Source organism: Thamnophis sirtalis, unplaced genomic scaffold (genome assembly GCF_051295495.1).
Source record: "Thamnophis sirtalis isolate CommonGarterSnake01/CBP01778 unplaced genomic scaffold, rThaSir2_p1.2 scaffold_2, whole genome shotgun sequence".
Lineage (NCBI taxonomy): Eukaryota > Metazoa > Chordata > Lepidosauria > Squamata > Natricidae > Thamnophis > Thamnophis sirtalis.
Genome location: NW_028261382.1, coordinates 171,979,292 through 172,005,408, shown reverse-complemented (window position 1 = coordinate 172,005,408; position 26,117 = coordinate 171,979,292). Strand labels below are relative to the sequence as shown.

The window sequence follows — 26,117 nt, the reverse complement described above, 5'->3', positions numbered from 1 at the left end:
TGGCTATCCCGCCAGGCCTGGGGATAAAGATTCTAATCTGCCCCACCCGAATGCTGAATGAAAGTTGTGTTTTATCGTTTTATTTTTTCCCCCACTCACGTATTGTCTTATGTTTTGTCTTGCACTTCCCCTCCCATGAATTGTAAGCCGCCCTGAGTCCCCTCAGGGAAAAGGGCGGCCTATAAATAATAAATAAAATCTAAATAAAATCTAAATCTATTTTAGCATTTGCTTTAAAAAAATACACACGACAGAAAACTCCACAGAATGATCAAATTTATAACTTAATTACAATATCAAAAATGTACAAAATAATTCATCTGCTACTCTCTATTTTCCCTTCTTTTCTTTCATTTCATTTCATTTCTTTTCTTTCATTTCAATATGCAGAAGTAGCAAGCAACAGCGTTATGTGGAATGACGTACGTTTGCTGGCTAATCAAAACTTTTCTGAATACTTGTTCATTAAGTGGGGATGTGAATAAAATGAGAAATGTATTTTTTTCCCCAAGCTCGGAACCAAATAATCCTCCTTAAAACATTCCATTACAATGTTCAATCAGAACAAAACCGAAATATTTAAATTTTGCTTTGAGCTCAGAATATTCGATATTTTGAAGTCAGAACAATTTGTTAGAAGGTTGTTCAAGGTTTTATTTTACGATCAGAATATTTGTCATGTGACAATTCAAAGTAGCCAAGTTTTTTGTTCTAAGGCTGGATCAATTTTGCATTGTCTTAATCTTGAAAGAGACGTCTCAGCATGCTTCAGTTTTATTTCAAGCTTGGAACACTTAAATGGCTGTTTTCAGCTCAGAACATTTGTGCAGACCAAACTGTTAACATTAGTTGAAAGATAATTTCATAAAAGAATCAGTTATGTCATAGGAAATGCATAGACAGAAAATTGCTCTCTCATAAAAAGCCCTTATGGGGAGTTCTAGTTTTTTCTCAGAAATCCACAGTGCTAAAACAATGAGAACAAAGGTTTTAAAAACAATCTGGGATAGATTTTATTCTTTTTAAAAAAGGAGAGAAAAAAAACAGCATAATGATCTCAACTTTGGAGGTTTAAATTTTCACTTTTTATCGATCAAGTTTTGATTCGTATCAATTAAGACATTACATTTAAATAAACACATTCCAAACAATAAAACAAGGTCCACTGATTTCAGCCACCGCCAAAGCACCTTTTATACGATTAAAATGCCCAAATTAACCACGTAACTCACTCTCCCAAGTGTTCCGTTCAGGGAGAGACAATTTCGATAGCAGCTTCCCCAAGAATTATTATTTTTCCATGTTCCGTGTCCCAACGACCTCATTCAACCAATCCCTTCCAGGAAGGGAATCCAAGTGCTTAAACAAAGTTTTGCAGACAAGCTGACATCAGCCTTCTGCTAGTAGACAAAAGCGCCTTCAATGCCTTTGGTTGTGTTTTGTTTTTTTAAACATCCTTCCCTTTGGAAAATGATTCGGCTGCAGACTATTGCAAGGAAAGAAGAGAAGCAAAAAGTCTAATGCCAACACATGGCACAAGCCAGTTCTATACTGTTTGGGATAACGTCCTTGTTTTTCTGTCTTCCAGAGATTTATTCCAGAGACGGCACAGTGAAGGCAATCTGATTTTATCCATATTCTTGCTGTAAACATTGAGAAATATGCCAAGGATAACTAATAAACCTGACCACACGTATCTAAGAGGGGTGGGTGGAAGAAAAAAGAACCACATTAGCAACTGTACACGTAATAGTCCAGTTATGTTAAAATTCATACAGGAAGCAAAGCAGACGCTGTAGAAGTGAAATGAGTTATAGAATAAACAGTTCTCGACTTACCATAATTCATTGAGTAACCGTTCAAAGTTACAACGGCACTGAAAAAAAAGTGACTTATGACCATCCCTGGGGGGCGCGTGATCAAAATGCAGAAGCTTGGCAAACTGACTCCTAAGAGCTGAGGTGACACAGTGGTTAGGGTGCAGTACTGCAGGCCACTTCAGCTGACTTATCTGCAGTTCAGTGGTTCAAATCTCACCGGCTCAAGGTCGACTCAGCCTTCCATCCTTCCGAGGTGGCTGAAATGAGGACCCAGACTGTTGAGAGCGATATGCTGACTCTGTAAACCGCCTAGAGAGGGCTGAAAGCCCTATGAAGCGGTATATAAGTCTAACTGCTATTGCTATTATGATGGCGGCAGTGTCCCTGGGTCACATGATTCTCTTTTGCGGCCTTCTGACAACCAATGAGGAAGCCAGATTCACTTAACAAACATGTCACTAACTTAACAACTTCAATGTTTCACTTAACAACTGTGGCAGGAAATGTAAACTGGAGCAAAATTCACTTAATGTCTCGCTCAACAACAGAAATGTTGGGCTCAATTGTGATAGTAAGTCAAGGACTACTTGCATTTATTTTATGTATTATAAAAATAATAGCTTATATGTTTTCATTTTTTTTCCTTCGCTTCTTTATAACAAAAGTGATTTCTACTGTTTCAAATAAGATTATTTTTATAATGAAACCAAGGTTTCTCAAACTTACTCCCCCCCCCCCCAAATTTATAAGTGAGAGAACATTTGATTCTGATATTTATTTTTAGGGGAATGGGAAAACTTTGTTATCACAATAGCTCAATTGCTAACCTTATGGACGAGTTTCATCAGGAGGAGGGCAGTGTAGTGTGGTCTCTGCCCCAACTTAACACTGATGTTTATATCACCTATCTGTTCATATGACCCCTTGACAGATATAATTGGTGTTGTGGTCTAAAATTATCTTGATAAATCCAGGTTATCAAAACTGAGATTCTCATAAAAACAGATAAGCTTTTAAGACTAGTTGTTCTACATCTCTACATTCAGAATGCAGACTGACTTTGGAACTTAACCAGATGATAATGTAGGGCAGAATGACATGCTAAAGGGATTATCCAATAATTTTATTTTCAATATAATGAAATGTAATAGGTTGCTTTTATGTCTGTCTGTCTCCTCTCCTCTCCTCTCAAAAATAACTTGGGCCAGAAAATTTCTCTTTTCCTGAAAGTAAAAGCATTTTCTTTGGGCTTGAATGTTCTATCATAAATTAATCATAACACCAATAAATAGAATGATAATGTAGGGCAGAATTACTTCCTGAATTACTGAGACTGATTACAGAAGCAGGTCTGATGATAATAATGAACATCTAGTATTAGATACTTGTTGTTGGCCATAGTTTGAGAACGACCATCAGAAGATCTAACTAAACCTTATCTTTATTGTTCTGTTAAACAATTCCAACATCACCATCATAAAGGTCTCAAGTGTAACAATGTATATTTACCAATGGATGAACTTACAAGTGCATCCGCATGTAAAGAAAAGAGAGACATATGGCATTCACCTCAAGGAAGACAACCTCGAATTGGATGTTGAGTTATCCCAACCACAAGATAAAAACAGACGGGGGGAAAAAAAGCAGATAAACACAAACCACCTTCCTCACCTGAACTACTATGCCTTATCAATTCTAGCCTAAATCAATCCTGGAGATCCAGAGGTGGGTTCCTACCAGTTCGCACCTATTCGGTAGAACCGGTTCGTCAAATCAACCGAACTGGTTAGAAGAGGTTCCACCAGTGGACCCGGAAAGCAGGCCACACCTACAGAAGAGGTTCCAAAATTTTTTGAAACCCACCACTGGTCCTTGGATGTGATAATTCTACACTATCATGCTCATATTTATAAAACTCAGTGCCTCTGTGGAAGGTAAGGATGACTACTGCGTTTGTGGTGCAATCAGGACATTGCGTGTGTTGAAGTTGTTTTAACGCAAACCAAAGATGCCTTTTAAAACACAAGTTGACATCCTATTCTTATGCATGCCAGTGCTGTGTGTGAGGTAATTTAAGGTGGTTCTGACAAGTGTCGTCGGCATCTTCATATCCGGTCACATGGGCGGCAAGCCACTCCCATCCGGTCACATGGGCGGCAAGCCACTCCCACAAAGGAGGCCACACCCACAGAGTAGGTTTGAACAATTTTTGAAACCCACCACTGTGGAGATCCCTTTCACCTAACATTGCATGACTCAATGTAGATTCCGAAAAAGGGGGGAAAACAATCACAAAAATAAATCAGCATTAACTGAACCAATAAATACTGATTTAAATTAAACAGTTAGTGAATCCTTAACCTGCATCTATCAAGTATTCCTTCTCTCTCACAAACACAAAACCCATCCTACATGCATAAAGAAAGATACACACACACAGTCCCTTGTTTTGTTTCATGAGAAACAGAAATGAAAAGGAGAAATAAGCTGGAGATGGAAGTGGGAGAAGTTGATTAAAGGGGAAAAAAAGAGAAGTCTTATTTAGGTGTTCTACAAATGGTTAATGTTCACTGGAGAAGGAGCTCCTTCCAGGCTACTCTTTCATTAAACTAATAATCTGTGCTTTTCAGCAGAAATGTCTACAGCCATTTGCTCAGTTGCCTCGCTGTTTTTCAGTACTTTCCATTTCTGCTCTATTTCTTAGCAAATGTATGAAAACAGGTGAAGGTCTGTGGGTGCACATGTTTAGGATGATCTAGTGCAAATCTCTCATTTATGTTATTTAACTCTTATGATTTTCGTGACGGCGTTGGAATAAAACATATTAAATTTTCACAAAAAATGTGGCAGAAGAGAAATACTTACTGGAATGTGAATGGCTTTGCAAAAAACAAAAAAGAAAGGACAATTGTCATTGCTTTTCTCCCAGTTGTAACTGGAGGGGAAGAAAAACCACAGGAGGACGTTATACATTCATTCCAATCCAACTAAAATACAACTTCTTAAAGAAACACTGTAGAAAATATAAACATGAAGCTTCTTAAATCTTGTATTGCTTGATTTCAATTACCAACATGCTCTTCTAAACAGTCTGTCCAACGAACATTCTTACTGAAAATGGCTCTAGTGTTCAAGCTTGATGCAATTAGAAGGCACTAGATCAAGGAAGGGGAATGTAAAGTAATTAAAAATACTGAAAGGCAGTGTCTTGAAAGTAAGTGATTATAACAGGTTATTAAAGTGAAAGCTTTCATTCTCAGAATGAAACTTATTTATGGCAACAACCAATTTCATTAATTGGTAGAAGATAATGCATTGGACCAGTGGGGATCAGACAAGGGAGTTGGTCCTGGATGTGCGGCAATGGAGAGCTAATAGGCGTAAGGAACAGTTACTCAGTTACAGGAAATAATTGCACTCAGCTGGTGGTAATTAGGCTCCTCTCAAGACTATAAAAGGAACGATTGTGCACACGCCCGTTGCAGGAATCAACGTATTTACTAGAGCTGGAGAGGCTAGCTTGGCAGGCTGGATTGCTGCCAAGGTTAGTCTGTATGTGTGTGTGTGTGTATGTATGTATGTATGTATGTATGTATGTATGTATGTACGTACGTACGAACACAGACACACACACACACACACACACACATATAGATATTCTTTTCTACAGCTCATTATGGAATTTCATGAATCTCTTACATGAATTTGAATTTACATTGATTTTTCCCCATTAACCTCTATATCAAAATGAAAACATTACATTTTAATCTGCACTCTCACCACCTGAATTTAAGAGATAAGGGAAAGAAGAAGGGGATGGAGACAAGGAAGGAAGGAAGTAGAGAAGGAAGGGAGGGAGAAAGGAAAAGAAAGAGAAAACAAGGTGGTGTCTTAGCAGGTGTGAAGGATGGTAAACAAAGCATTCTAAACTATACCTTAAAACCTTCCAAATGGGATAATAATAATATAAGAATGGCAAAGAAAAAGAATAATTATGTGAATGTATATCTATAATCTGTATGTAAGAGAACAAATGACAGTAAAAATATATAGCATAATATAGGTAAATAATATCTGGTCATAAGTAGCTAAGTTTAAATAAAGAAATGTACATACAAATGGATAACGAATAAGGAGATTATGAATGAAAGATAGAAATGTATAGTAGGGAAAACACTAACTGCAAAGAAACCGATTCGGAACTGCTGTATGATATACGATGGAACTTATTGCTCCTATGTTGTTTTTAAGTTATGTGTTTGTTTTTGTTGATGTGTTTATGTGTTTAAAATTAAAAAAAATTATCAGAAAAAAAATAACAAAACGAAAACTTTACATGCTTTTAATCTGCACTCTCACCACCTGAATTTTAAAAAATTCCAGAATAAAGGAATAGGCATCAGAGCATATGTAGAGTGCTCTGCATCTGTAGTAGAAGACCTTTTACAACCTACTTTAAACATCTAGAAATTACAGTGTTTACAGATTTCAAACATGGAGTCTGATTCAATTCTCCTGTAAATGTATAAACTGAGTAATACCTGTTACAGCTAAAAGAGCTCCGAAGATTTTAATCAAAGCCAGGACAAAAGAGATTCCAAAATAGCCAGTCAAGGAGAATAAGAATGCATAGCCGTAAGTTTGAACTGGGCGCTGCAAAAAAAAACAATAATAACATTATTAGTAAAATGCTAAACAAACCCTGAGGTATTGAAAATGAAATAAATGTCTTTAATATGCTGCCTGAACTAAAGTAAAAGTGCTTAAAGCTTTCAAAGTTTGTATTTAATTTTTGATGAATAATGGATAAAGCAATAATTAAATTATAAACATTCCCTGACATTTCAAAGAATACAAAGTAATTTTGATGAGGGTGATTACATGTAAAGAGTTTTCAAGCTTTGTTGTATTACTGTACAATGCCAAATGTGCCTACTGAGAAATAATTCCCAGTTCGGTTGAAGGGGATTATCTTTCAGCCTTAATGAATAATACAATTTATTTTTCTTATTTTTTATATATAAACCGCACAAATGGGAAAAAATATATATTCAACAGTTCATCCAATAAGTACTCCAACGACACATAAATGCAAAGTTTACGTTTACCAATAATGAAAATTTTAATAGGATCAACACATTTACCTTCGAACAAAATGTGACTGCGGGAGTAAGGCCAGCAGTGCATGTCAATCCCAATAAAATGTACACGAAACCTATTGAATAGGAATACAAAACCTGGAATAATTACAAAAAAAACAAATTATTTAAACTTCTGTTGTTTTAAATATGTCACACATTTGCTCTGTGGATCTGCAGACAATCCCTTCAGGTAGTACAATATTTTTTTTTTACCCATTTTTCAAACTAGATGAAAGCAAAGTTCTGGCACAATTACGCTGGATGTTTCTGAATAATTTAAACTTGCTCACGCAATTAGCACACAGTATTTTAAGTGATCTGCATTTCACATAACTAGGATATACTTTGGCAGTTAGCAAATGAGATAAATAAGATCAGCCCTGGGAAAACTATCCAATGGGTGTCATACATGGCCCCAGAGAGCCAGTTCTACAGGTTAGAAACCAGGAGATTGTGATCTGTAGCCTTAAGTGTGAAAGCCAGATGACTGACTTGGGGCTACTCACTTTCTCTCAGCCCACAAAATCAGGCTTGAGTGACACGCTTGTCACTAAACCCCTGTCGCAATGGATCAATATTTAGTTGATCTGAAAAAAGTGGGACCTGAACTTGTGGGGAAAATGCTAGGAAGAAAAAAAAAGATATGTATTATATTATATATATATATATTGAAATGTTTTGGTGCTAGAGAAGATTTTCTGGTTTGGTTCTGAAAAATATTGAACTCTTATTTTCAAAGGACTTACATTTTATCCCAACATTTTCACTACACCAGAAGACTTGCGATATTCCAAAATGCTAAATGCAAAAAGTAGCATGGAGGCATTTCATCCTTTACTGGTATATTATATTATATTATATTATTATATTATAATATTATATTCAGGTTAATTGGCTGCCATTTTTATCCCGAAACAGCTGAACATGTGTTATCTGAATCAGGCAAGAAGTCTAGGAGCAAAAGTTTGAACTATGGACATTCCATGGATAATACAATTTGGCTTTCAGTACAGTAAACTAGTGTAATCCTTGCTATACACCGTATATTAGGAGAAATAAAAGTTAGATATGTGTTGTGGCCCAGCAGGAGCCGTTGGAGCTGCCACCAGATTCCGACAGCGAGGGGCCCTATGAGTTGCCTCTGGAGGATGTGGGGGACCCGGGACAGGGTTCCGACTCAGAGCAGGGTGCAGAGGGGGCTGGTTGGCCACCAGGAGGCACCTGAGCCTTGGACCAGTGGGGAGGAGACAAGGGAGAGTGAGCTGGAAGCCAGTAGTGAGTTGTTCCTGGATGCACGGCACTGAAGAGCTAATAGGAACAGTTGCGCAGTTACAGGAGGTAATTGCACTCAGCTGGTGGTCATTAGGCTCCTCTCCAGACTATAAAAAGACTACTTGTGCACACGCCCCTCTTGCAGAAGTCTATGCAGGAATGAATGTTGGAGAACATTGTTATGAGCTTGGCAGGGTTGATTGCTGCCAAGCCTTACCTGTGTTTATTGCTGCCCAAGCTTGTCTGTGCCGGTTTGCTGCCAAGGACCTGTCTGTCTGTTAATTAAATGCTGTAACTTATTTTTGGCTCAGAGTGTGTGTTGGTGTACGACGAGGGGGGTCAGAACAGATATGTTTAAGACCCATTGATTTCAGTGAAACTCATTCTTAAATCTCCATCAAAACCAATGGATGCTTAAATCTTTACTTACTACCTTACTCAATAGTTACTGTTTTCGGTAATACATTAATAAAATGTGTTTTCTCTCCTGTTCAAACTCTTACAAAATATGCCATTTTCATTTTTAAAAAAATGAGCTGTATCACTAGATTCACAATATTAAAGGACACATTCTTTTCAGTCCAGAGACAGAACGTCAGAAAACTGATAGGTGCCTGACTAAATACATTAAAAGGAAAATCTGACATTACTGAATATCTAATATATATTAAAATATTAAGTTCAAACACTTTATATGGAAGATTAATGTTAATGTGAACTTAGTGATTAGACATAAACGATTGAGAAACTGAATTAGAATTATGTACGAAAGTTATTTTTAACTAGCCTGACCATATTTTGAATAGACAGATCTAGTTCCAGAATATGGATTTATCAGGATCAAAATGTCCAATAAAAGGTACTGAAATTGAGCTGTGCTAATGTGGCTACTATCCTTCAGTACTATTTATAAATTTAAAACTACAATCTGGCTAATTATAAGTGACTGTAGTCAATGATTTGGTTTTGGTTTTGGTTTTATTAACATTTGTAGGCCGCCCTTTTCCCTGAGGGGACTCAGGGCGGCTCACAGAAAACCAGGGAGGGGGAGAATACAACATTAAGACAACAACATATAATAAAATAGTAAACAACATACATTCATTATTCGGGCGGGGTAACGGTCCTTATCCCCAGGCCTGACGGGCGAGCCAGTTCTTCAAGGCTATGCGGAAGGCTTGGACGGTGGAGAGGGTACGAATCTCCACGGGGAGCTCGTTCCAAAGGGTCGGGGCTACTGCTGAGAAGGCCCTCCTCCTTGTAGTTGCCAGCCGACATTGGCTGGCCGATGGAATACGGAGGAGGCCTAGTCTATGAGATCTTATAGGTCGTAGGGAGGTAATCGGCAGAAGGCGGTCTCTCAAGTATCCAGATCCACTGCCATGTAGGGCTTTATGGGTGATTAATAGCACCTTGAAGCGCATCCGGAGATCGACAGGTAGCCAGCGCAGCTCGCGGAGGATAGGTGTTATGCGGGTGAATCGGGGTGCACCCGCAATCACTCGCGCGGCTGCGTTCTGCACTAACTGAAGTCGCCGGATGCTCCTCAAGGGCAGCCCCATGTAGAGCACATTGCAGTATTCCAGCCTAGAGGTCACAAGGGCCCGAGTGACTGTTGTGAGGGCCTCCCGATTCAGGTAGGGTCGCAACTGGCGCACCAGGCGTACCTGGGCGAATGCCCCCCTGGTCACAGCCGTTAAATGGTGGTCGAATGACAGCTGTGGATCCAGGAGGACTCCCAAGTTGCGGACCCTCTCTGAGGGGTGTAAAATTTGACCCCCCAGCCTGAGTGTTGGAATATTGGCCAAATCTTTGGGAGGAAAACACAACAGCCACTCGGTCTTTTCTGGGTTGAGCACAAGCTTGTTAATCCTCATCCAGTCCATGACGGCCTCAAGACCTCGGCCCATCACGTCAACCGCTTCATTGATTTGGCACGGGGCGGACAGATACAATTGAGTATCGTCCGCATATTGATGGTATCTAATCCCGTGCCTGCGGATGATCTCTCCCAGCGGTTTCATGTAGATGTTAAATAGTAGGGGGGATAAGACCGAACCCTGCGGCACCCCATAATTTAGGGGCCTTGGGGACGATCTCTGCCCTCCCACTAACACCGACTGCGACCTGTCCGAGAGGTAGGAGGAGAACCACCGTAACACGGTGCCTCCCACTCCCACCTCCCGCAGTCGTCGCAGAAGGATACCATGGTCGATGGTATCGAAAGCCGCTGAGAGGTCAAGGAGAACCAGGATGGAGGAGTGTCCTTCATCTCTGGCCCTCCAGAGATCATCCATCAATGCGACCAAAGCGGTTTCTGTGCTGTAACCGGGTCTGAAGCCTGACTGGAAGGGGTCTAGATAGTTTGCTTCCTCCAAGGACCGTTGGAGCTGGAAGGCCACCACCTTCTCAACAACCTTCCCCAGAAAGGGGAGGTTGGAGACCGGGCGATAGCTGTTAAGAACAGCTGGATCCAAAGATGATCAAACATCTTGCAACATCTTGAATGTTTAAAACAGGTTCTTCCTTTTTTCTGTTCACCAGATTTAAAAATAAAGAAAACAGATTTAAAAACAGCACTCCAGAGGTGGGTTCCTACCAGTTCACACCTATTCGGTAGAACCGGTTCGTCAAATCTACCGAACCGGTTAGAAGAGGTTCCACCAGTGGACCCGGAAAGCAGGCCACACCTACAGAAGAGGTTCCAATTTTTTTTTGAAACCCGCCACTGGTCCTTGGATATGATTATTCTACACTATCATGCTCATATTTATAAAACTCAGTGCCTCTGTGAAAGGTAAGGATGACTACTGCGTTTGTGGTGCAATCAGAACATTGCGTGTGTTGAAGTTGTTTTAACGCAAACCAAAGATGCCTTTTAAAAAACAAGTTGACATCCTATTCTTATGCATTCCAGTGTTGTGTGTGAGGTAATTTAAGGTGGTTCTGACAAGTGTCGTCGGCATCTTCATATCTGGTCACATGGGCGGCAAGCCACTCCCATCCAGTCATATGGGCGGCAAGCCACTCCCACAAAGGAGGCCACACCCACAGAGTAGGTAGGTTCGAACAATTTTTGAAACCCACTACTGCAGCACTCCAATATATTAATCTATGTCAGCTATTGAGAGCTATTGCTACAGTTAATGTAGTAAAAATGTAAACAACTCTGTAGCCTTCTTTCTAACTGAAGGATAATAAAAAGAGGCTAATGAATGCATAACATACTATCAATATACATAATCCACGTGGAATAGCTGAATGTTTGAAAAGCTGCTTGATCCATTTTTATGAAAAAGATTTTAAAAACTTCTAAGAAAAGATTTTTTTTATCATTATTTTAGATCAGAGCAACAGAATATAAATCATATAGCTAGTAATATCTCCCCTAACATTTTTCACCTGAATTTTTAAGGACATGATTTCAAATAAAAGACCTACAGTTCAACTCTATATTTTTCAATCAATTAAATGACATTACAAAAATATATATATGAGGTTTTACCATTTCAGAATTTGAGCCACTGTGCAACTTCATTGCTTTCTCCTGCACGTTTCCTATAACTGCGTCTGCGCAGAGGGCAAGGGATATAAGGACCACTCCTTCAAATAATCAGAAAAATAAAAACAGGTATAATGAGAATATATTTAAAGAACAGACATACATAGCCAACAATTGCAATTTTAAAAAATATACATATTTTTGAAAATGTCTAGAATATAACAACTTTGTAATAGTAAGAAAATCTTAACAGTCCAATCACAGAGATTAATATTCACTTTTCAGAAATATATAGAATTTATTTTCGGTTGCGGGGAGAAGAAAATTAAGCTAATACTTAAAGATTTCAAAGTAGTCGGTTATGAATTGGTTGGAGAACTAGCAAAAACTTCGAGGAAAAATAGGAAATTTAAGATTGTCTGTTTAGCGTGAAATAATGATATTTCAGTTTTTTTTCTTTGTAATAGATTTATAGACATTGCTAAAATTCTGCCTTCATTTTGTCATTCTGGGGTACTGAGTGTAGATTAATGTGGGGAAAATTTTTTTCCACAACTGTAGAATCAGGTTGCAACGTAACAAAATTAACAAAAGTGAAGGGGGTCTGAATACTTTCCAAATGCACTGTAAATGTTTAAATTCAAATACCAAGTTAATGAAACAGGGAGTAATATGACATCCAAAATGTAATATTTAAATTGTGTGTACTTCAGGCTTTTCAATTATGCCTTCAATTATGCCTACTTGAGAGACCGCCTGCTGCCAATTACCTCCCAAAGACCCATTAGATCACACAGGGTAGGCCTCCTCCGGGTTCCGTCTACCAGCCAATGTCATCTGGCTACTACCTGGGAGAGGGCCTTCTCTGTGGCAGCTCCGGCCCTTTGGAACGAACTCCCCGCAGAGATTCGGACCCTCACCTCTCTCCAGGCCTTCCGAAAAGCCGTTAAAACCTGGCTGTGTCGGCAGGCCTGGGGTTGATGAGTTCCCTCCCCTCTCGAATCGTGTGGCTGTTGGTTGTTTTTTAAATGCCCTCTACTTTTGTAGCTTTTGTGTTTTTCCCTTCCCCTCCTTCGGGTTTGTGCGCCGCCCTGAGTCCCGTAGGGAATAGGGCGGCATATAAATAAAATGAAACTCAAAACTCAAACTTTAAGGTGATACTGTCATGTGATACAAGGTGTATGTGTGATGTGTGTGTGTGTGTGCTACCTGGAATATTTCCTGGGTCAATATCAAGATAATTAGACGTGATGAACTGGGGTCTTGAAGCCGTTAGGGACTGGATGAGGGCTAACAAGCTTGTACTCAACCCGGAAAAGACCGAGTGGCTGTTGTGTTTCCCTCCCAATAATTTGGCTAGTGTTCCATCACTCAGGCTGGGGGGCCAAATATTATATCCCTCAGACAGGGTTCGCAACTTGGGAGTCCTCCTGGACCCACAGCTGACCTTTGATCACCATCTGTCGTCTGTGACCAGGGGGGCATTTGCCCAGGTTCGCCTGGTGCGCCAGTTGCGACCCTACCTGGACCGGGAGGCTCTCACAACAGTCACTCGTGCCCTTGTGACCTCTAGGCTGGAATACTGCAACGTGCTCTACATGGGGCTGCCCTTGAAGAGCATCCGGCGACTTCAGCTAGTCCAGAATGCGGCCGCGCGAGTGATTGTGGGTGCACCTCGGTTCGCCCACATAACACCTATCCTCCGCGAGCTGTGCTGGCTACCTGTTGATCTCCGGGTGCGCTTCAAGGTGCTACTTACCACCCATAAAACCCTTCATGGTAGTGGATCTGGGTACTTGAGAGACCGCCTCCTGCCAATTACCTCCTCGCGACCTATTAGATCACACAGATTAGGCCTCCTCCGAGTTCCATCCGCCAGTCAGTGTCGACTGGCAACTACGCGGAGGAGAGCCTTTTCAGTAGTAGCTCCGACCCTTTGGAACGATCTCCCCGTGGAGATCCGTACCCTCACCACCCTCCAGACCTTCCGCACAGCCCTCAAGATCTGGCTATCCCGTCAGGCCTGGGGTTAAGGACTATAATCCGTCCCCACCCGAATGATGAATGTTGCTTCTATTTTTAAGTATGTATTGTTTTTGTACGTCACTGTGTGTATTCCCTTCCCCATAAGTTGTAAGCCGCCCTGAGTCCCCTTAGGGAAAAGGGCGGCCTATAAATAAACTTATCAATATCAATATCAATATTAGACCTCGATAATTCTATTTTGTGTAACTTCCCATCTCCCTACAGGAATTCAAGCAGAAGAATCCGACTTCAACCAGTCAATAGTTTCACTTTATCTATATGTTCACTCATGTAAACAACGTGTATTTCCAAGTTTAAAAAAAGAATAAAATTCCAAAACATAAAAGTTACCTGTTAAGTTGAAATTTGGTGCAACTGTGCTATCCGCTAGAGTAAACCATATTAATCCCAAGCTCATACATACTGCAGCAGAAACATCTACAATATTATAACGTTTCCCTGTATTGTTAAAAAAAAAAGGGGGCGGGGGGAAGGAGAAGCAATGTTGATACTCTCTCAGTCAGACTACTTTTAACTCATTCATATGATGCTACATTATCAATATTCTTTTTATGTGGATTATTTCCACACTGCACAATATTCTCTCTCTCGCTTGCTCCTTCCTTCTACATACATTCCTGCATACAAAAATTCATACATACAGTGCAGTAGTTATCAGTGAGGTAGCCATATATTACGTGACCCGACAAAAGCGCAAACGTCATAAGCGCGCCGACAAAACCGCGGCGCTAAAACCGCGATGTCAAAAGCGCGTCGAAAACAGCGCGCCGACAACAGCGCGCCGACAGAAGCGCGATTTAAGTTAAGGTAAGGTTTAGGGTTAGGTTTAGGGTTAGGTTACAGCGTGCTTCTGTCGGCGCGCTGTTGTCGGCACGCTTCAGGGCTCCTTCGTCGCTCCTTCGTCGCGCGGTTTTGTCAGCGCGGTTTTGTCATCGCGGTTTAGTCAGGCGCGCTTTTGTCGTTCGCGCATTTGTGGTGGAACCATATATTATACTTGCACATTAAAACGAACAGTGAACTTTGTGGCATTTAAAAACCCATTCATTACCATATACATTTTCAAAAACCTTTTGCAGTAATGTGGTATATTTATATATAATGACAACAACAGGCGAAACACTTTTTTTTTTTGCAAACTGGTGCAATTCTCTTCTGACAGCTTACTGTTACTTTTACTTTCAACACTGTTTTGTTATTACATATATTTACCAATACTGTGTCAACATCCTGACACAAAATCACAACAGAGAGCTTATGTCCATTCTCTGCCTGGCTTATATTGCCATTTGCACGCCGTCTAAACCCTTCTATTATAAGCGTGGTTAAATGGTACACTTCATTATGTTTTTGAGTTGTTCTTTCTCAAAAAGACATCAAGTCTGAAATTTAAGTAGCAAAGAGGATTTCAGCCTTGAAATCATTTTAACATTTGACTTCAAATTTAATTGTTGTCACTTAATCCACCTATTACTGTTCCGTGGTTAATCCAGCCAAATAACGTTACTGCAAATTTCGGAAGCAGAACTGGCTGCTTAAAAACATTCTAAGATTGGAGTTCTTAGAGGAGTTCAAAGGATAATTTCCACAAAAATACACCAGGATCTCTCCAAAGGCTATTATAGTGAAGCAAAAAGGGAAAACACCCACTAGACTTGATGGTTTTTATCAATATCACGTTTCCCCGAAAATAAGACAGGGTCTTATTTTCTTTTGCCCCCCCGAAATAAGCGCTTGGCCTTATTTTCAGGGAGGTCTTATTATTTTTGAGGTGCAGGAGGTGGCGAGTGTGTTCACCTCCTGGCTGCTGTTGTGTTGCGCTGCTGCGGCAGCAAGGCGCATCGCTGGGCCTGCCATTCTTTTTGCGGCAGCCAATAGCATGACAGAAGGGGCGTGGTGGCTAGGGTTGCAGGAGCGACCATTAGGTAAGGGCGTGTGGAGTGCATGGGGCACTCCTCCCTTTCCCTCCCTCCAGCCTCACCTCACCTCGTGTTGTTTGCGTGGCAAGCAACAAGAGGAAATGTCGAGGAACGACTCTGCATGCGTTTAAAATATTTTCGGGGAGGGCTTATTTTAGCGCATGCACTCAAATCACGATTGGGCTTATTATCCAGGGAAACAGAATAGGATATTATTTTTTTTGTGCTTGTCTCCCCTGTGCAAGAGTTCTCAAATGACTCATAAGCATTCTACTTTGTCCTCCTTATAGTTACAAACAGTTAATTAAGTATGTATTATCACTGAAGTGGCTCATGATCAACAAGGACACAAAACGGCTAGGAACTTAGTGATGTGTTCTGAGGTTACTGAAGAAGAGAAAGAACATTCTTTTCTTGTATTTCGCAACATACTTTGGATGTTCATATATGTAGGTGTGATAGGATTTTAAATTAATGCAAAGCACTTAACAAATTAGTTGTACTTTATGCATATTCTCTCTACATTTTAGGCAGGCTAAAGCCAAAAGCAGATAAGATATTCTCATAACAAGGCAGTTTCAAATAGTTTACCAAACTTATCTTAAATTTATCTCAACAGCCTAAGATAGCAGAAAATAGTTTGTAATTCTTGCTAGTAGCAGTGTGCAAGGTATATAAAACGTTCCTTGGAGAATGTAAGTGGATTTGAGGCCTTGTTTTTGATTTTGTTTTCATACACGTTTCCTATTGACCTAAATTTAAGCCCTATAGATTTTTTTTTTTAAATGGAGGATGGGGGTGGCAGCAGGATAAACCAATACTGGGTCTTTACAAGGTTATTTTTTCTGAAATGAATAGCAATCAATAGCAAAAATAAGCCATACCTTGTATAAAGACTCCTCCTATCATAACTGGGATCAGTTTACAGCACTTGAAGATTACTTGTGTAGGATAATTCAGATATCCTAAGGAGGTATTTGATAAACCCATAGTCCCCACTGTTAGAAAAGCTATTATCATGTAGGTTTTGCCTGGGATCCTGGAAAATATAAATGAAGCTCTAATGTTGGGAACACATGGCAACACTATAGAGAGGTTTAATTATTTTGGTAAGTAAAAATTATTATTGAAGTTGGTGGCAAAGCATGTTATATATAAATGCCGAAATGTGAATTTTATTAAACGTAAGTCAGAATATGTTTAACTACTCAAGGTAAAGCCTCTGTTTTATTATTACAATTTCAATCATTTTTTTTTTTGTTTTAGTAACAGAACTTGTATAGCCTTTATGCTTTGTCCCACACTAACATAGTGAAAGAAAAGAATGTGAGTAGCTGGGATTGTCTCATTTCTACAACAATCAATAGGGTAATTCTTAAACAGCTGTGGCTGACAATTTCAACCTTTGATTTCCAATAAAAATGACCAATATGAAATCCGTCCCATGAATTCCACAGCTGCTTTGAGTGCATTTCATTGGTAGAAATACGGAATAAAAGTCCAATGGCTGAACAGACGTGTTTTCTCTTGCAGTTCTTAACACATTCACATATAGAATGAATACAGGGAGTCCTTGACTTGTAGCCACAGAATTACAGTCGTAAGTTGTAACAGTCATAAACTGAGACATACACGACTGGAAATAATATTCGGGTCATTTTTTCTCTTTTATTAAAAGAGCCGAGGTGGCGCAGTGGTTAGGGTGCAGTACTGCAGGCCACTTCAGCTGATTGTCATCTGCAGTTCAGCGGTTCTAATCTCACCGGCTCAAGGTTGACTCAGCCTTCCATCCTTCCGAGGTGGGTGAAATGAGGACCCAGACTGTGGGGGCGATATGCTGACTCTGTAAACCGCTTAGAGAGAGCTGAAAGCCCTATGAAGCGGTATATAAGTCTAACTGCTATATAAGTCTAACTGCTATTGTGGCAGTCATTAAGTAATCATCACTATTGTTAAGCAAATGATGTGGTTGTTAAGTAAAACCATTCAATTGAACTGACATCTTTTGCTGAAAACTGGCAAAAACCCATTGTGATTCGCAATCACATGACTGAAGTACACTGTGACAGGTCGTAAAGCTTATTACGTGGGAGGGAGGCACCACTTACGATGGCCGGGGTGTGGAACAATTATAAAACAGTTATTTAGCAAGGATTACCTATATGCTACAATCTAGAAAAGGGATTGCTCTACTAAATACTTTATGCACGGAAGCCGCACAGATCACTGGGTTCCAGATTTTAGGAAGCATTTCACTGTATGTTAAGCCAATAAAAAAAATATATTTTGAACGTTTTAAATGACTCTTATTTCATATGTTTTATGTGTAGAAATGCTCTATATGAAGTAACAAAATATAGGTTTCCTTTTAATTGTGGATTAAATGTGAAAGTTATGCATGCTGCTGAAAAATATTTTATTAATTTTACTTTTGCACTAACTGATATGGGGATCCTAAAAGTACATTTATATATATAAACATTGTCCATTTTAAAATGGAATAGGAGAAAGAGGAAAATGTATATTTAAAAGTCACTCACGTTCTGAAAACTCATCAGTTTCAGACAGTTTCATAAAGTTGACATGTAGTTTTTCTGAAGAATTTTGTTTGTCTCAATAGTTTCTTTATTTTACAAACTGGAGCTAAATTTTTGTATAAATTATGTCCACTCAGTAAAACTGCATATAAGAATCAAGCTTTGAAGAATCTAATTTTAAGACTATAAAAATAAATATCATACCTTCTCCTCTTGTCTTGAATAAGCTGTAGTTCTATAAGTCCAAAAATGGAATAAAACCCAAATTGTACTAACGTAAGATACCAGCCAAAGGGTTTAAAACCTTCCACTGAAAATATCAGTTCCTGGAGAGACAGAAACATATTGCAAAATATGGTATGTAATCATACTACATGAGTTGTAATGTCAACTGTCAATTTCATTTTGGATAAGAAATTTTTATATTGTTTGTTTTGTTTTATCAATGACATTGTTATATCAATAGCTACATAGAACTGATTAACTTTCAAATGAATTTGGGATTAATTAATATATTAAATAGTTGAACATCACCAATATGTGTAACACAAATATATTTGTATAAATAGAAATCGTGACCCGTCAAAAGGGCGAACGACAAAACCGCGCCCGATTAAATCGCGTCGCTGATGTCATCAACGCGGCGACAACAGCCAGCGCGGAGAAAGAAGGGCGCTTTAAATAGCGCGTTGAAAGAAAGCCGATTCAACTTAAGGTAAGGGTGAGGTTTAGGGTGAGGTTTAGGGTTAGGTTTGAGGTTAGGTTAAGGGTTAGGTTAAGGGTTGGGGTTAGGTTTAGGGTTAGGTTAAGGGTTAGGTTTAGGGTTAGGTTAAGGGTTAAGTTTAGGGTTAGGTTTAGGATTAGGTTTAGGGTTAGGTTTAGGGGTTAAGTTTAGGTTTAGGGTTTACAGCGTGCTTCTGTCTCCGCGCTGTTGTCACCCTGTTGATGACGTCAGCGACGCGGTTTAATCGGGCGCAGTTTTGTCGTTCGCCCTTTTGTCAGTGAACCAAAAAATATATACCCCTCCCCCAAATGTCCCATTTAGCTGTTATATATTATCTTTTGAAACCATATGCCTTCTTACATTATAATGAAGTGGTTTGTTTATCTCTGATTTAGGATGATGTGCAAATGAATCAGTGAACGAATCGTGGTTTATTTTAGAGAAATAAACCCGTATTTCGTCAGTCAATGATTGCATATTATGCTCAACCCCAGTTGCAGTTAGTAGTCACTTGACTTGCTTCCCATACAAGCCCTGAGCCAGCTACAAGCGCAAGACACAAACAACTCCGAAAGCAAGGAAAACATGTGAATGATGCTTACATTAAGGGTTGATTGCAGCCGAGTTTGTATACTGTGCTATTTGTGTTCAGTACGACATACAAACTCACTCATCATGATTTAGCATAGCATAGAAAGCAAGCCATTGTTGCGTATCCAATAAAAAAAAATTAAAGAACCCTGCTTTAGTATTATTCAGAACAGCTGCATTTTATTGCTATTTTATTTTCAAACTTTTGCATAATATTTGCTGCAGCTGCACATTCATTTCTTGTTTTCACTGAGTGGCTCACATCTAGTTGAATAAAACTTTATAATACTAATTTCTACCTGAACTTTTTCAATGGACGCTGAACCTTGCAAAACTTTTTAAAAAGCTCATTAACAAGTGGACATTCCCACTTTTCATCAAATGTGCAAATGTCTATTTATCTTGATAAGAATAGAATTTTCTCTTATTTTAAAAAGCTTACAGCTGCGTCAAAATTGCTATAAGCGACGAAAATTGTTTTCTGGCAATTTTTTTTCACAACCACATACAAGGAACGATAGTGCATACCTGCAAATATCCATAAATAAGATAAAACAGGAAGACTCCCAAAACACAAATAAAAAACTGTGTAGGTTTGTTAAATTTGCTGAGATTAATTCCGAGGACAATTATATCATCTACAGATTTGATGTGTGGCGACATAGCTTGGGATTTTGATGGTATGCTGATAGAAACGTATTTCCGAGAGGAATTGAATTTCATATCCATAATTCCTAATCTTCTGCATTCGGTAGTTAAACGTCCGGTTTGATTGCAAGCTGAAACAAATAAGGTTAAATTTAATCATAGCAACAGTTAAGGGAGCACCTTATGTATTCATTATGACATTTAGTTGTAATTTGTTTCACTTAGACTCTCTAAGGCGATTTTAAAAATTTCATTAGCTCTGTAAATAATTTTTTTTGCGTAAATTTTATTGAAAATGTTACGGAGAAAATAAAAAAAAAACTAACACAAACTAATAAAGGATGAAGGTGAAAAAAGAAATAAAAAAGAGGAAAGGAAAATAACAAAAGCACGCAAAGAAAATAATTGAATGCATAATCGAATTTACCAAGAGATATTTAAGTATTACTGTATTTTATGCTTCTAGAAAACTGATTTGCAAGTGTTTGATTGCTCTCAAGGCAGAACAGATAAATAGGATGTACTATGCAAGAGAAACAAAACAACAACAATTACTAGAATATCTAACTACATAATAGTAATGTGAAATGCATCTGCAATTAGTCTGTGGGGTCCTTGGTACTCTCTGAGCTTTTTCTTGCAGACATTTCATTACGAAATTGGTTAGCAGCACTAGAAGGGTGTGGGTTATATAGAGAGCAACCCCACTCTCTTCTAGCACTGATGATGTTACCTAGTTTGGCAATTAAACATCTGCAAAAAGAAACAACCAAACTTGGAACATGGCACGACAAAACCGCGGTCCACTAAAGCATGCCCGATTAAAGCGCGTACCTGACGTCATCAGCAGCGTGACAAATACGACCGCAGAGAAAAAAGGGCGCTTTAAAAAGCGCTTTTAAAGCAAGCCGATTCATGTAAAGGTAAGGGTTAGGTTTAGGTTTAGGGTTACGTTAAGCATTAGGGTTAGGTTTAGGGTTAGGTTAAGGGTTAGCGTTAGGTTTAGCGTTAGGTTAAGGGTTAGGTTTAGGGTTAGGGTTAGGTTAAGGGTTAGGTTTAGGGTTAGGTTTGGGGGGGTTAGGTTTAGATTTACGCGTTAATTTTAACTTTACCGCTCACAGCGTGCTGTTTTCGTCGCGCTGTGATGACGTCACGTACGCCCTTTCGTCGAGCGGGCTTTAGTCTACCACGGTTTTGTGGTGGAACCAACTTGGAAAGCACCAAGGACCCACAATTCAATCCTGAGCTACAAATATTCTTTTCACTTTGTGCCTTCAATTGCTATGCCAGTAAAAATACCTTTAATCAAACCCAAGTTCAAATCATAGCTACAAACATTGAGATGCAGACTTGCTACTGGACACACAGAAGGATAAGCACGTAACCAGCTTTTTCTTAATGTGGAAGTTGGAATGTAAAAATCTTGTCGCTAGCTTTATATCTACTCGGTTGTTAGTAAATTCAAAATGCAAACATTCTAAACCACAAATAAAAATAGAATGCACTAAGCCTAACTACAACTTCAAATGTATTAATTCAATTCCCTCTATCCTCTATTTGTGCATAAACATATACTTGTATATGAGTACCTACAGTTGAATATTCACTTAACAGATTTTTTTTTTAAAAGTCAGCAAATTGTACTCCTAAATTTAATGTCTTGGGAAAACCTCTTACATAACTCGATGAAGTTTACTTCCTAACAAATGCAGCAAGGATTGAACCAAATACCACTGAAAGGTACTTAAATTGTTTTTCAAAATACTGTTTCAAGCATATATTTTTTTGCACTAATAATATATGGATTTCTTGTCTTTAAAAAGCACGGGACAAACAATTGAACAGATGTGTCAGCATCTATAACAAGTCAGGTGATGTTAAAAAAATGTCAAGTGTCATGATGTCAAAAAAATAATTGCATAACTGCATCATGATATTTGACCCAAGTATATAAGTGGTGATATTATTTGACATTCCCCTCTCCAACACTTATGAAGTGAGCTTTTTCTGAACAATGTTATGTAAAACAGAATTGTTTCTTTGGGCCATAAAATTAAAAGATAAACGATAATTCTAGATTAGCCTATTTTACTCATCACTTTTATTTCCCATCTTTTGTCTACAAAAACTTAACAGTAACCAAAACTAAAATGCAAACTAAATTGGAAATTTAAATAAAAACTAATGAATATATATTACATTTGAATTTCTTGGAATATTTGTATCTTATCAATTTACAGGTTGTATTTGGAGAGAATATATGTTACTTACCACTGTCCTAAAAGTTTACCAATATAGAAAAGACAAACATTGGATAGATGAGAATCTTTTAAAATTTGTTATGTGTCACATATGTCTGCAACAGGTAGGGTGATGATGAGAATGGAACATTTCTTTGAAGATTAGGCACTTACAGGAAAAACTGCACTAACATGAAAATACAATTCTGCTACTGTTTATTGTTTCATTTATTTTATTAACAATATTGCTGTTCTAATTCTAACTTATTTTGTGCACTGTCTAGCGCAGGGGCGTCAAACTCAATTTTCATTGAGGGCCGCATCAGAGTTGCATTTCACCTGGGGGGCGTGACCAGCTCGATGTCACTGGTATCAGGAGCGCCTGTGGGGGGGCCTGAGTGCTCTGCCAGTGAAAAAGGGCTCCCAAGCTACGTTTTCAGCTATGATGGCCTCCCGCAACCTTCTGCCAGCAAAAACGGAGCTCAGGAGGGCCATTTTCGCTGGCACAGGCATCACAGGCCAGTCCTTCGCAGTTTCCAGGGCGGCCCTGCAGGCCAGATCTAAGCACCCCACAGGCTGGATCCGGCCCCCGGGCTCTCAGTTTGACACCTCTGGTCAAGAGTTTAGGGAGTAAGGCTGTTTATAACCTTATAAATTTGATAAATAAATAAAGAATATATTAAGCCTGCTTTAGGATCTTCCTTACAATCTCTGAATGCTTCTCATCTCAAAATGGCAAGTTCTGTTCATTTGGAGGTAATTAGTAATTTAATAAATTTATATGCCGCCCAATCCCGTAGGACTCCGGGCGGCTTACAGAAACAAGATAAAAGTTAAAAAGTTAAAAATAAAAGAGAAACAAATTTAAAAACAACACACCATACATTCCGTCTAGGTGGGGCTGGACCTTGTTCGTGAAGTCAACAGCCCCAGGCCTGCCGGAATAGCCAGGTTTTAGTGGCTTTTCGGAAGGCCGAGAGAGTGGGAAGGGTCCGGATCTCTACGGGTAGATCGTTCCACACGGCCGGAGCAGCTACAGAGAAGGCCCTCCTCCGAGGGGCCGCCAGCCGGCATTGTCCGGTCCGGAGGTAATTTTGGAGAAGTGGTCCTCTCCAACTAACCTCTAATGGCCTATCTTAATTTTTCCAGTTTACTAGTTACAGATGGTTCTCGACTTACAACAGTTCCTTTAGTTACCGTTGACAGTTACAACGGCACTGAAAAAAGCGACTGATGACGGTTGCAGCATCCCGATGGTCACGTGGTTTACATTCGGATACTTGACAATTTGTTCATATCTATGACGGTTGTAGCGTCCCGGAGTCCTGTGATCTCCTTTTGCAACCTTCTGACAAGCCAAGTCAACAGGGAAGCCGGATTCATTTAACAACCGTGGTACTAACTTAACAACCACAGCGATTCACTTAACAAACGTCACAAGAAAGATCATAAAAATGGGGCAGAACTCACGTAACGACGTTCTCACTTAACACCATAAACGTTGGGCTCAGAGCCCAGGTGGCGCAGTGGTTAAATGCAGCACTGAAGGCTACTTCAGCTGACTGCAGTTCTGCAGTTCGGCTGTTCAAATCTCACCGGCTCAGGGTTGACTCAGCCTTCCATCCTTCCGAGGTGGGTAAAATGAGGACCCCGATTGTTGTTGGGGGCAATATGCTGACTCTGTAAACCGCTTAGAGAGGGCTGAAAGCCCTATGAAGCGGTATATAAGTCTAACTGCTATTGCTATTGCTAATTGTGGTCCTAAGCCGAGGATGACTTGTATTTTAGGAGTTCAGTTGTAAGAGCTGCCAATAAGCAACACTTAGCACTGTTTGCCCCACCACCCTCCTTGCCACAGGTGGTTTAAAGCAGCCCTTAGCCCAGTCGTCTTCCTTCCCTCACTTTCCAGATGCAGCAATTTTTTTTTTGGGGGGGGGGGACTCTTTCACCTGGTAAGAGCAACATCAGTTATGAAAAGCTGGGCAATGTGTTGCATCCTTACTAAGTGTGAAAGCTGCCTTTGATACCCCTTCCATCCTCTATCCATTGAAAGGATGGGAGCACTTTCACAACAGTGAAGGCAGGGTCTCCTGCTTGGGTGGTGGTGGTTTGGAATAAATGACCTAGGTTCCACCACAAAATCGCGGAGGACAAAATCGCGCTCGACGAAAGCGCGCATTTGACGTCATCACAGCGCGACGAAAACATCGCGCTGTGATCGAAAAATGTAAAAATAAAGCTAAAACCTTACACTAACCCCCCTAACCTAACCCTAAACCTAACCCTAAACCTAACCCTTAACCTAACCCTAAAGCTAACCGTTAACGTAACGCTAAACCTAACGCTAACCCTTAACCTAACGCTAAACCTAACGCTAACGCTCTAAACCTAACCCTAACCCTTAACCTAACCCTAACCTTAACCCTAACCCTTACCTTTATGTGAATCGGCTTGCTTTAATTTTAATTTTATTTAAATTTTTAATTTTTTTTGTCGCGCTGTGATGACGTCACATGTGCGCTTTCGTCGAGCGTGATTTTGTCCTCCGCGCTTTTGACGGGTCACGAATGACCTACAAGGACCCTTCCAACTCTTCTGCCATTCTGTAATGGGTTGCTGCAATGGGACGCAGGACTTGGAATCAATCCAGACGGAACAAGCGTGAAAATGAAGAAGCTACCCAAGGAGCTGCTGATTTAGTTCTACAGAGGAATTATTGAGTCTGTCATCTGTAGATATCTATATAACTGTCTGGTTTGGTTCTGCAACCCAACAAGACAGACACAGACTTCAGAGGAGAATCAGAACTGCAGAAAAAAAACAATTACTACCAACCTGCTTCCCATTGAGGACCTGGACAATGCACGAGTCAAAAAGAGGGCCATGAAAATATTTACAGACCCCTCGCATCCTGGACATATATTGTTTCAACTCCTACCTTCAAAATGACGCTATAGAGCACTGCACACCAAGACAACTAGACACAAGAACAGTTTTTCCCCAAACGCCATCACTCTACTAAAGAAATAATACCCTCACCACTAGTCAAACCGTTCACTAAGGCTGCATTACTGTTACTATTAGTCTTCTCATCGTTCCTATCGCCCACCTCCTCCCACTTATGACTGCAGGACTGTAACTTTGTTGCTTGTATCCTTATGATTGATACTGATATTGTTTCCTGATTGCTTATTTGTACCCTATGACTATCGTTAAGTGTGGCGCCTTATGATTCTTGAGGAACGTATCTTGTCTTTTTATGTACACTGAAAGCATCTGCACCAAAGAGAAACCCCTTGTGTGTCCAAGCACACTTGGCCAATAAGGAATTCAATTCTCTTTCTATTCTATTCCCATTCGCTATTCTATTCTTTTCTATTATAATCTATTCTATTCTTTTCTATTCTATTCTATTCTTCTTGATGAATATATTTTATTCTCTTATGTACACTGAGAGCCTATGCACCAAAGACAAATCCCTTGTGTGTCCAATCACACAGCCAATAAAGAATTCAATTCTATTTCTATTCTATTCCCATTCCCTATTCTATTCCTTTCTATTATAATCTATTCTATTCTTTTCTTTTCTATTCTATTCTTCTTGATGAATGTATTTTATTCTCTTATGTACACTGAGAGCCTATGGACCAAAGACAAATCCCTTGTGTGTCCAACCACAC

The 26,117-nt window shown here is 39.5% G+C and overlaps 1 protein-coding gene across 3 annotated transcripts in view; it reads right to left on the bottom strand.

The window, feature by feature from the left end:
* Positions 1-758: 758 nt before the first annotated feature.
* Positions 759-26,117, bottom strand: part of SLC35B3 (solute carrier family 35 member B3) — a 27,304-nt gene continuing 1,945 nt past the window's right edge. For 2 of the 3 annotated variants that reach the window (XM_087707484.1, XM_087707486.1), the window contains exons 2-10: positions 20,078-20,328; positions 18,439-18,560; positions 16,582-16,736; positions 14,112-14,219; positions 11,739-11,836; positions 6,965-7,057; positions 6,362-6,473; positions 4,686-4,755; positions 759-1,697 (exon numbers count right to left, since the gene is read on the bottom strand). In XM_087707484.1, the coding sequence (XP_087563610.1) occupies positions 1,547-1,697; positions 4,686-4,755; positions 6,362-6,473; positions 6,965-7,057; positions 11,739-11,836; positions 14,112-14,219; positions 16,582-16,736; positions 18,439-18,560; positions 20,078-20,328 (1,160 nt within the window). In that variant the 3' untranslated portion in view covers positions 759-1,546. Of the gene's footprint in view, positions 1,698-4,685; positions 4,756-6,361; positions 6,474-6,964; positions 7,058-11,738; positions 11,837-14,111; positions 14,220-16,581; positions 16,737-18,438; positions 18,561-20,077; positions 20,329-26,117 lie in introns of those variants that run through there. The other variant, XM_087707487.1, reaches the window with a different exon arrangement.